This window comes from Labrus bergylta, chromosome 1 (genome assembly GCF_963930695.1).
Source record: "Labrus bergylta chromosome 1, fLabBer1.1, whole genome shotgun sequence".
NCBI lineage: Eukaryota > Metazoa > Chordata > Actinopteri > Labriformes > Labridae > Labrus > Labrus bergylta.
Genome location: NC_089195.1, coordinates 23,060,924 through 23,073,476, shown reverse-complemented (window position 1 = coordinate 23,073,476; position 12,553 = coordinate 23,060,924). Strand labels below are relative to the sequence as shown.

The window sequence follows — 12,553 nt, the reverse complement described above, 5'->3', positions numbered from 1 at the left end:
AGAAATCTTTTGCTGCAGGTAGAGAGGTGCATGCGAACAAAGACCCGAAAAACCCGTTTATAAAGAGGCAGACATTGCTAATGAAGCGTGAAGGTGTCTGCTTGTTTTTTTCGAAAGACATGCAGCTTCCTGCTCTGAGTTGTCGGTACATACTGTTACTATTCATTCAACAACTCACCCTGAGCATGATTACAGTAACATCTCAAACTCTAGTGGCTTGTCGAGCAGGAAAATCAAATCTAAACACAAACCAAAAACACTAATGACTAAATGGAATGAAAATCAAGGCAGTATTTTTAGAAACAGCAATTATCAATCTAATGCTTAACCCAACAGTAAAATCTGTCACAAAAAAATACACCCAATTCCTGACATGGGTGCACACACTCACATCGTCAAGATCAAGGCCAAACACAGAAGACAGTTTGGTTGGAGAGCAAACGAACGGGATAATTTGTCAATATTATGTGAGTCTGCTTTGAGGTGAGGAGTGTAACTGGTTTGTGCAGGCCGCTGCTCCCGTACCACATCTAAACAGGGTCATAAGACACCGCAGGCTCAGTGAAACCTTAGCCAAGGTCAGAGAGAGAGAGAATAACAGCGCTTCTCTCTTTTCTCCTTATCCCTCTCTCTCTCTCTCTCTCCTCCTCCTCTCTCCTTTTCACCCGTTCACCCCGAACACACACACACACATGAACACATACACATTTTTCAAACCAGCCCAAAGGCGCACACACACACACACACGCAGTGACTCTGTAGTATTTGCTCCACTGACAAGTTCTGACAACTCCTCTGTAAACATTTCTTCCACTGCTGCTTCCAAAAGGCCTTAGCATTAGCACTGAACCACTGTAACCAAGAACAAGCTTTCTGTAGAAAATGCATTATTTAATCTAACTAATACTTTCTTGAAGTATTTGCCAGATAATGATTGTAATGATAATAACCTTTATTCACTCTCCGGGATGCAAAGTGCTTTGCAAATGAAACAAAGTAAAATAAAAGAGAAGGTCATAGAATTATCAAGTTACATCAATAGTTTTGGCAAAAACGTAGATATGATATATCTTGAAAGAAACAAAGAAAAAATAAACATGAAAGACAGGAAAGGCTCTTCGATAAGAGTATGCTCATAAAAGCTGAATCAGGAAGTAGCTCTATCACATTCACTTTTTATGGAAATGTGCAGACACTTTTTCCAGTGCACAAGAGAAACCCAGCACTTTATTTACATTTTCTCAGAATAAGAAATATTTTATGTAAGCCCTATAATGTCTGGATCTAATAATCGAAGCAGATTATTTAAAGAACCTTTAATTCCCTGTTTTGGGTCTGTGTACTTTTATCCACACTCTCTCCTTTCAAAAATTCCAGCCCGGGTTTGAAGGAAGTGGAGAAAAATAGCAGGTCTTGGAGCGCTGCCTGGCCCTTGACTGGCCTTTATTAAGTACAGCAGGACTTTCTGGAAAACCTCCAGAGGACCAGCAAGGAAGAGGAGAGGGAGGCCACAGCAACAGAAGGACCAGATCTGCCAACACCCCCCCCCCCCCCCCCTTTTCTCCTTTGTCTCTTCTTTCTTTCTTTCTTTCTCCCTATAGCTATGCACCTGTCTCTGCCTCACCAGCACCGGCTCTCAATGTCAACATTTGTCTGATTTCACTCTTTAAATCCCCCTTTCTCCCTCTTGGTTTCTCTCTTTATTCTCTCTCTCTTTCTCATCCCTCCCAAACATCCACAAGCTGAGGTCCAGCCGGAGCCCCCCTGCTTCCAGATGACTCAACAACAGAGTTTATATCAGGCAAATGCGTCCACACACCGGCTCTTCCATATGTCACTGTACTATGAAGCCAAACCAAACATATACCATAAGCCAGGGAGAAACTGTATATTTAGAAATCTACTCACAGAATGTTTGAAAATGCTGTATGTAATGAACTTTATATATCTTGTTGTAATGTTTTGTTTAGTTTTTAATGATTATAAAAACAACATATCATAAAAGGAATCATTCTTGTTTTAGCTTTGGCCAGGGAGAAACTGTGCTCTGGCAAATTGGACTACAGCTTTAAGACTTTTTCATACTCTGGCTCAGAAACTGTAAGGCTGCATTTGAAGTCTTTTTTTACTTCATTGCCAAAATGGAAACAAATCGGGGCTAGGATAACAGAATAAGTGGAGAATTTATTGGGGGGGGAAAAATCTTCAGTAATGTTGAAGCCCTGGTAGCTTGATTTGAATTATGCCATTATTAGTGTAAAGCCACTGATATATCTGAGTCAATATCCGAGCAGTTTCCAACTACAAATTGATGTTAATGATGCAAAACTATAAGCGTGTTCCTTGGTTGCTCTCTGTATAACCCCCCTTTGGATAAAGCTGTCAGTTAATTGGCCAAAATTTAAATGTTTAATGGATGAGCTTGTGGCACAAGGATGATGTAACACTTACAAAGGATGAGTTTTGCCGAGGTAAGTCCAGCATTCACATGCCACTTTCACAGGCCTCACTAACTGAAAAAGAAATACTTGGCAAATGAATATTTCCACTGATTGGCACTGATGCTGAAGTTCAAAGAGACTGAAGTTTGGCCAGCATGTGAGCTCTTCAAATAGCTCCCTAAAACTCTCCCTCACCCACCTTATCCTAACTCTCTCTCTAATCATCGGACATCTTTTGACACGCTATGAAATGAACACAAACGAGGCTCCACCAAGACAGATACGAAACTGTAGCAGATCTCATTTGTCCAAATTTGAGTGTGTGTGTGTGTGTGGATGGTTGAGTTATGACACACCCGCCATCTTGGAATCTGAAACTGTTACTATTATACTGACAGCAGCAGCTCGCAAAGGGTGTCGAGTTGGTGGGAAAAAATATTGTTTCCAAATGAGCAAATTGGTCCAACGCATCTTCCCTGTGAGGCTACAGTACCTGTGGGCGTAGTCTGACAACACGGTGCGACCCTATTTAGTGACTGATAGATGTATTCTGTTTATAAAAAAGAATAAAGAACTACAAAATAGAGTAGCCTCAATTTAGAGAAGATGGTGCATGCAGCATCAAGTCGATTTCCACACTAGTTTTAGCATGTAGACGGATTACCAAAAATGATAATCTAACAGACTTTAAAAAGGGAATGACTGTGGGATCCAGGAAGGCAGAAACGAGCTCTGTGCGCACTGCCTCCAAGAAACAAAACACAAGGAACCTTATCAATGCGTTCCCCCTGTGAGAGGAAGTCTTTGGGTTGATAGATGTGTGAGATTATAGGAGTTATAAGATGTACTACAGGCCAACAGTATGGCAGGTGAAAACATAATACTACCATAAAACCAATTGCTCATTTTGGAACAGACAAGGCATCACAATAATGACTGTATGTAGTATACGATCAGACAGACTCAGAGGAGCTGGACTAATCCAAAATGAGACACAGATTATGATTGGACTAAAGAATTCCTGCTTCAAACTGCTCCACCATGATGGCTTAGTTATTATCTTGCATCACCCCTGTAGTTCATTTTATTTTTATTTTAGCTCAAAAAAGTACTCAGCTTCAGCAATTTGCATGAAGTTTGACATAATAATATTTCAGTTTCATGTTTCATGAAACTGTTACATGTTTGTCAAATCAAAGAAGGTCATCATCTAATCACTTTCATCATTGATCAGTCACTCTAAAGACAATGGAGATTAAAAATCCAGAGACAACGGGCTACATGCAAGATTACAATTTATTACTCCTTTTCCATCACAAACTGCAAAACAATCAAACTATACTGTAGGCCAGTCCGTGGCAGACATTAATGGTCGGTAAAGTTAGCATTCTACCAATAAGCAATCGAATATGTTGTTTCATCTATGAACATGGCATAATGTCAGAACAGATTATCACTTCGCATTGTCTCTTTAGTTCGTGATTTATTAAATGGTAAATGGGCTTGAGCTTGTATAGCGCATTTCTAGTCTTCTAACTACTCAAAGCACTTTGAGTCAAGCTGGGGATTGAACCCTTGACCTTCCAGTTGAGAGACGACAACTCCACCAACTGAGCCACAGCCACCCCCTTAAAAAAATGGTCATTTACAATTATTTGTGAGATGCCCTATCTTTAAACATTTCTAAGATGAGCATTTTAGTTTTCCACCCTGAGTTTGAGATCAGAACAAAATGGCCACTGTGTGAATATTGCCAATGTAGCAGCTTATATTGAAGAGAACAGCTGTCTGAACTTCACGTCTAAGCATTGTCTAGTTCAAGCTTTTTACATTAAAAAACTGAATAATGTTCTGATAAACTTAGTCTGAGTTGTGGACTGCATGAAATTTCAATAAATGTTTGCTTTGGAATTAATATTGACTACGCAATATATTTTAAACGACGATTTCTAAATGACAATTCTGTCCACAGTCATTCATTTCTGCCCGTGGGGGAGTTCGGGAAAAGATTCAGTCATTGTCATAAACAGAGAGCAGGTAGGTATTCATAGTGAGTACATAAGTAAATCCCCTTTTGCCGGCATGTAGCTCAGAGCCTACCTGTGCTGAGAAGCAGAAGGACCTTCATGGAGAGGAACTCGTCGTAGGTTAGCTGCAGTCGGACAAACTCCTGGCTCACCTGCCTCATGCCCAGACACAGGTCGTACATGGCCGACTGCTGCATGCGCTCCCTGAGGACAGATAAAGGAGGAACATTTTAAACGTCTCTTATTTAAAAAAAAAAAAAAAAAAAGAGTCTAAAATCATTCTTCAGGCTATCTCATACATATACTTATTTCTTTATTTGCTTACCCAGACAATCTGACTTTATATTACAGCTGAGTCACTCATTCACTTTCTATCACCATTCCTATCACACTAGTTCAGTCCAGTGAAACTACATTTCCACACAGTGCAGAGAGCATCCTGCAAGTCTGGGCTGAGAGCAGAATATCAAATCCCTCCAGATTGCAGAGAGTGTGTACAGTATCCCAGCGCAGATGCACCACTATAGCAGACTGGACCTTATATATAAAGAACAGTAACCCCAGTCAGTGTAAAACGCTCTGAAGAAGGACTTTTTCGAGCATCCTTTTGTTGACAGAAAGCGCACGCATCTTAACATATGACAGCTTCTCGGTCATGTGCATGATTACTGAACAGTTTTACTTGCATCCATATGTTGAAGAAAATACACAGTTACACATATTGTAAATTGTCTATGCTTAAAGTGCACATGACTCCCGTTTGGCCCCTCCCGATTTCTTTCAAACGCATTTGATCACCAGAATAATCTCGGTTACATCACAGAATTCACAAAAACAGGAAAGAAACATTAGAAAGGATCAAGCATGAGCCAATCAGAAATGTGTTCTGCAGATGTCACAGATTCACGGGGAATCTCTGGCTTCTGATGGCGATTTTCTCTGCTATAAATCACCATCACATCGAGACTACAGTAATTAAATGCAAGTGCTGTGGCTTGACATGAAAGAGGCTGCAGTTTTTATCCCCAATACAGTGGATTTGCATCATTACACAGGCGGTGAGGGAGGAGATTTCGCTCTGATAACAACTACACTGAGTATTTTGGGAAGAGGACGGATTAGAAATAAGTGCATAATGTTCCCATTAAAGCACAAGATAGAATAATACTTTACGGTATATGGCTGTGTCTGTCGGCCTAAATAACTGATAAAGTGTGACAGCATCTGGGAGAGGAGCAGACCTGTCTCCCCTCTGAGCAGCAGCGTGTATGTGAGCAGTTTTGCAAAGTGCAGCAGAGCATCATTTGAAACAACTTTGGGCTGGAGTTTCTAAAGTCTCCACACGTTTTCTCTCCCTCCACACTCGCACTCTCTTCCTGAAATCAATTTTTGCTGAATCACTGCCCAAAATGAGCTGCTGGTTTTTGGGGAGGAAGGATTGAGGAAAAAAAAAAAAACTGGCAGCCTGGCATGTCTCTCCTTTCCTCCCGCTCCCTGACTTTTCCTCGTCTCCCTATGTCTCTGTCTCTGTCTCGCTCTGACTCTGTTTCTCTTTCTTGAACTCGCTGCTTTTTTTCTGTTTCTATGGTAAAATATTCAGGATGAGCTAAGGCTAAAGGGAAGTTCAGGCCCACCTTTTTGCTGCAAGAAGAAATTTGTTAAAGAAACTATGTCCAGAGCAATACCTAAAATAATGAGAAGTGATCCTTTATATAGTCTTCAAGCTTCTGTGTGGGTGGGACAGTGTGTTTGATTGACAGCTGAGCTGGCAGAACAGTGAAACATTTTAAATCATCTGGATCCAGTGAAGACCAATCCCAAACCAAGGACAGACTGCATTTTGTAACATATTGATAATTAAGGTACAAGCATCATATGAACTGACATTTATGGGTCAAATCCTATTGGCTCAATGTGTTACAGCTGACAAGCTAATTCAATATTTACCCTAAAAAATGACATTAAAAGTGCTCATCTCAATGACTTTTACTGTCTTTGTATCTGTAAGCCAGTGATAGAGCGTTAGCACACTCCTGTGTGTGACTGTTACTAAATTTAATATAAAAATGAATAAAAAAACTGTATTTGCTCTATGAATATAGTTAACAATCTATCCAACACAACATTAAGGGAAATGTCTTCTTTTTTTTTTTACCTCTTGCATGAATCTGCATGAATTTATCATGCATCCAATACTAAATGAACTCTGTCTTTAATATAAAGTGCACATTTGTTTTGCAGAATTTATTCTCAATCAGTGACCGTTTATGCTCTAATAGCAGGGAGAGTGGATAGTGTTCAATAAATGCCTGAATGCCCTATAGGTATAAGTAGCAATGGGAACAAGTGTACAGTGTCAAACCCTAAAAGACTGATAGGACTTTTCCCTATTTTTAACAGAATTATTGATAAAGTAAACAACTATAGACTTCTGAACAGGCAGGTAAAATACCTTGATCTGATAAAACATGCCAAGAAAGACAAAGACAGGAAGACAGTGACATCAAGGCTGCCTTTACAGAGCAGCAAGCATGTCACCAAATCCAAGTCATCACCATCTCCAGCCAGTCTACATGTCCTCTGCTCTGTCAAGCTGAATACCAGCCTCATCTGATAGTAAATGCATCTTAGGAAGCAGCAGCAGCCTACTGCACAGTATCTACATTTTTTGGGGTAAATATATGACATATTCATTTAAAGGAAAAATTTCAATTTAATTTCAATTTCTTTTTAACATTAATTGCCAAACGACTGAAGCTGGTAAATCTTAACAACAAAATTAGATTTGCTTGAAAACCAATATTCATTTCACAAAAAAGAATAACATCATTCGTCATAAAATGTTTGATCCACTTTTCATTAAGTAAAACATCCGATCATTCCCTTGTGTGGTTAAACTACTACAACTGTACTCAGCTGTCTGTGATGCAACTCAGGCTCACAGAGTCGGACGTTGTGTTGCACAATGACATGCGTCGCTGCTTTTGTTTGTTTATTTATTTATTTAAATAGAACAAACTGACCTACTGACACAGACTTACATAAGCTAATAGTTGGCGCTTTGAAACCTGTCCCTGATTGAACCTGCTCCTCTGCAGCACGATGCCAACAGTGGTTCCTGTTTAATGTTCAATTCATCATCTGCCATGCTCCACACTTCAAACTAAAAAGGCCGGCATCTACCTCCTTTCCTCTTTCGCTCCTTTTCAAACATATTAGCACAGATGAAGTGGGCCATTGACTTGCTTGTTATGCTTTGATTGTCCATGCCTGAAGCAATTAGGGAACAAAAAAACAAACACATTTTCCCTGTAAAGTGTTAGAAATCAAGGGAAAGATTATGACCTTGTATTAGTTACCTTTTAGCCTTAAAGCAACATCACAGCTAAACAAAAATCTAATTTGTAGCCTTCAAATAAATAGTTTTCAGGTATGTTAATGGAATCCTTAAAATAGTACAGCAGGAGAATACACTCCTTACTCTCCAAATTCCACTGGCAAATAGATGTTTATGCATAAATTTGCATGTGATGAGTTGCTGAAAATAGCAGATGCTACCAAGCACTAATAGTCAAAGCCTGACTGTTCAACCAATTATTGTATCCACTAATTATATTCTTTGGAAAAACAAACTACTCCCTCTCACATTTGTAATACATTATGTATTTGTGTTGGGAATCCCAGAGGACATCAGACAACACCACATTTATTTTAAGACTGTATTTACACTAATACAAATGAAAAGGAATGCTTGAAGAAACAGGCAGAACTTATATGTGTTTAACTACTAGATGTCAGGACGAAGAGAATTCAATAACATCAGTTTTATGTGTGTGGTGTACTGCAGATTGGAAAATGTAAACCTACTCGTTGAAGATGAGGTCAGGGGCAAAGTAGAGCATCTGTCCGTTGGTGTGTTTGTAGGAGCGCCAGCTGAGGCAGAAGGAGGACAGACACATCCATGAGTACTGGATCAGGGTGATTTGGTCCTCAATCGGCAGGCCCCGGAAACCTAACACACACAAAACACACACACACACACAGTAGAGACAGATGCAGTGTTAATGTGGCAGGCATTGATAAAAAGCATTTTGAGTTGAGCACCAACTTGAGAGGCGTGTGTGTACCTGTTTGTTTGTTCATGTGTTTACAAACTTACTGTGTATCTTTGCTACTGTGTGCTTTCTGTGCCAATATTTGTGTAGGCATAATAACCACTGAGAGGTAGTCACCCATTTTTGTTTCATGCAAATCCCGAAAGGGCCTCCAGTTATTGGCTTGTTGTCTATTGAGCTCCAAAAATAGAGCCGAATAGGAAATATGCCAAAATCTCAATCAAACTCTAGCCAGAAACTCCTCCTCATGCAAAATAGAGGCCAACTGAGGACACGCAAGTCGCTTATCAAGGTTTAGGGACTTTGTTGGTTAATATGCAAGATACAATCACATAGAAAAAAATTGTGGAATAGGTGTATCAAATGCTATACGGTTAATAAAGAGCACACAGGGCTGGCTCATAATTGATTCAATGATTGATCAAATGTGATCCTAGTATAGAGTTTAATTTATATGTTCGATGTTGGCGGGAGAATTTAGAGGTAAAGAGGTATCAATGAAGATGTTGCTAATAAGGTAGCGCCAAAAAAAGTCTGACTTTCTTGAGAAGGTATTGTTGGCACCAACAACAATATTCAATTTTCGCTGCATGTCAACCCTCCACACAAGAGAATCCGAATGCATGCAGTGGCATATCTGAAAGTCGAAGGTACTCATTTTGACCCTTCTGTCTGGCTCCCCTTCTATTTATATGTCCGGATATGGCAAGCAGACACCATGGACGTATCAAATATTTGCAATACAGCAAATTAAACAGCCTCAAAGAGCTACCTGTGAGGCATCTTTCAAAATGTCTCCTCCCGACGGGCATTTAAGGGGAACTTGTTTATCCCTTTTCAAACATTTTATTCCTTCCTGTGCTGTGGTTTAGAGGTAAAATATTAATGAGATAGACATTAGATCTTGTGTTTAACTCAACATCTTACAACGGTAATGTAAATGAGTTCTGTTTGGGAGTCTTAATCTTGATTCAATGGAATGGTATAATAGGATTGCCTGTTTAATCCTGTTGAGGCTTTACATGACAATTTCCTGACCTAATATTTTAAATTAAAATCAAGCACCTCTGAATAATCTAACAGTGTTGTATTTCTTAAATGTAGAGATCAAAAGTGAAGATGCAGACAAGTGATCTTCATTAATTTCCAAAATAATGACAGTATCACCCCCCTCCTCCTTTTCCCTCTTATTTATTATTATTATGATATTTTTACTCTTGGCATTTTTGTAATTATCCATGAATAAAATTGACTTAATTTATTTGTATGCTTACAAGATATGATATAAAAATGTAAAATGGCTCAAATGCACTTGTAACAAGTTACATTGTTACAAGTTACATACATTGTGTTGAGCTAAAAATATAAAATTTAAAAACAATTTCTACTCATACCTATTAACCCTGTCCAGCATTTTTTATTGACTGGAAATCTGACCAGCAGCATGACTAAAACATACTACAACCATAGCCATCAAATACAACCTTTAGATAATTTACACAATTCTTGTTTGTTTGTTTGTTTCTATATGGTCTTAAACAACTAACATAAATAGCATTTAGGGGCTCTAATGGTCACCAACCTGGAAGTACTTTGGCCCACTTCACCATGCGTACCATCTGCTTTCCGGCCAGGCGGTTGAGGCTGGACAGCAGGTGGTCGGTGGTGTCAGGCTGCGTGTTGTCATAGCCTGAATACACCTCTTCAGGCTCAATCAGCTCCAACACACTGCAGATGGAGGGCGGCAGAAAAGGTGTGACCACACCGGGCCCATGGGGTACCAGGGCATTGGCAGCGCTGGCGTTCAGCTCCTTCTCTGAGGAAAGGTAACCGCCTCCAACACCACTTGTAGCAGTTTGGCCATCCTTAGAGCCCTGCAGGTCTTCGTTGACTCCCTTCAGCTTCCCTAACTTCTTGGACTTTCGTGCTGTGGGGAACACAACGGTCCTCATTAACACATAGTTGATGGTGGAGTTTCTAACATTCACAATCTGAGGTTATAATTGCAGTTTGACACATACGACACAGTGTAGTTTAAATTAATTGAAATATGTATTTATAGCATAAAATATAGTAGGCATATATGGGTGCAAAAATACATTTGCGATAACAACTTTAACTGTAAATGTCAATTTTAGAAGGAAGAAAAAAATGACAGCAATCAGGCATGCTGTTATTTCACCAGTTGTTTTTCAAAAGAATGTGCTAGCCTTGTATCTGAAGAAAAAGAAAGCCCCAAGGAAGCTTCACTGTGACTCACAATGGCGGGGGGGTGGTGAATCAACAATTGGAAAGTGTCCTACTCTAAAGAGGTCCCGTTAAAACCCAAGCAAATATTATTTAAATATTCCCCTTTCTGTTTAATTAACAGAGATAGAGAGCTATCAGGGATGATAAGCACATGAATAAATAAAAGCATATAGGCTAAATGCAAAATACTGTGCATCCATACAGCTCATTAAGTGAAACCTCTCAGATTGCTCAGGAAGTCAGTACCAGGGCATGCTGTGACACTCACACATAGACACATTGTACATATTCATATACATAAAATTCACACCCTCTGTGCAGTAAGGCTGTTTCCTTGAGGTAAATGAAATGATTAGCCAGTTCTGCTGCTGCTACACTGCTTCATTAAACCTATTCTGGTTTATCTGACTGCTGCTAATGATTTAGCATTTCATTAACAAGCTAACATGTCACCATGTGCTTTAAGGCCTCTCTACAGGGTCTGCTGAAAAGGTCTGAATTAGCTAATGTTAGTTGCTGCTTCAAGTATTCAATGTGTCCTCAATCACTACATGAAAAAAATAGGATGAACCTTTCCTTTCCCAGTCTCTGTGTTTTTAGACAAATTATATTATATAATTATATTTGTATCGCTTTAAATGCCTGGGATATACTGCTTCAGCACGATACCACAGTCAGTTTTTGCTTCTTGCTAGCTAACATGCTAAAGGAATGCCATGTGGCTAATATGTCGGTTTATCGCTCCTGTGTACTAGATTTGTTTCAGTATTGTTTTAGCTGTTCTTGCATAGTAGAGTTAAAGTTTTCACAGCTCTCTGGTCATGCTGTCTGTTGGCTGCTAAGTTCTGCTTCTATAAAACTGCTTGTATTAGCATTGCTCTAAGCTATTTTGTGATTCACCAAATGTAGCTAGCTAGCCTATCCTCCAAGGGAACAATGTTCCACCGCTCAATAGCGTCATAATTTGACAAACTGAGGAGATCTCTATAAAAGTTTCATGTTCTCAGTTGTGTTTTTAATATGCAGAAATCACCAACCTACAATGGTATAGCCTACAGGTAGGCCTACACCACTCAAGTTTGCAGGTAAGCAGGTTTTCTTGACTTTAAATAATGATCTCCACAAGGACTGAGATATTTTAACACCATTCAGACATTTTTTAAGACAGATTTTAAAAGTGTTTCAACATCATTCCTTTTCAATATTAAAACTACAGCGACATATCTTAACAGTTTCTTAAAATGTTAGTGAACACAGGACCCTGGGAACCGAAATGACCTATTTGGTTTAAGTTTGTTGTGGTGTGTGATCTTTCCACAGTGGTGGTACTGGTGATTTTGTGAAAAGCACTTGGCAGAATTAGTTTTAATTACTTTACATGGGTTGTTAGATACTAGTGTACTTTCTCAACTGGAATATATTTACATAACAGTTGTTTTTTTCAACAGCTAACACATCACTTTATTTACTCTATTGTTTCCCCATGCATAACCTTGGTTAACATTCTTTTCCCCCCCACAAAACTTGGCATTTAGCACTATATGAAAACATTTTCCTTTTTCAATTTTGACTTTCAGAATCAGACAACTTTCTATTCTTAACAGAATTTAGGCTATCAAGGCTTTGCTCCCATTAAACAGATTACACTGCTGCTCATAAACATACAGCCACACTCATTGGCAACTTTAAGCTTCTATTTATGACTCATGGTCATCTGCGG

General features: G+C 39.2%; 1 protein-coding gene across 1 annotated transcript in view; it reads right to left on the bottom strand.

Annotated features, from left to right (window-relative positions):
• nr3c2 (nuclear receptor subfamily 3, group C, member 2) overlaps nucleotides 1-12,553 on the bottom strand; it is a 79,476-nt gene that overhangs the window by 9,457 nt on the left and 57,466 nt on the right. The window contains exons 5-7 of the mRNA XM_020628842.3: nucleotides 10,166-10,510; nucleotides 8,336-8,480; nucleotides 4,542-4,672 (exon numbers count right to left, since the gene is read on the bottom strand). Coding sequence (XP_020484498.2) covers nucleotides 4,542-4,672; nucleotides 8,336-8,480; nucleotides 10,166-10,510 — 621 coding nt within the window. The remainder of the gene's footprint in view (nucleotides 1-4,541; nucleotides 4,673-8,335; nucleotides 8,481-10,165; nucleotides 10,511-12,553) is intronic.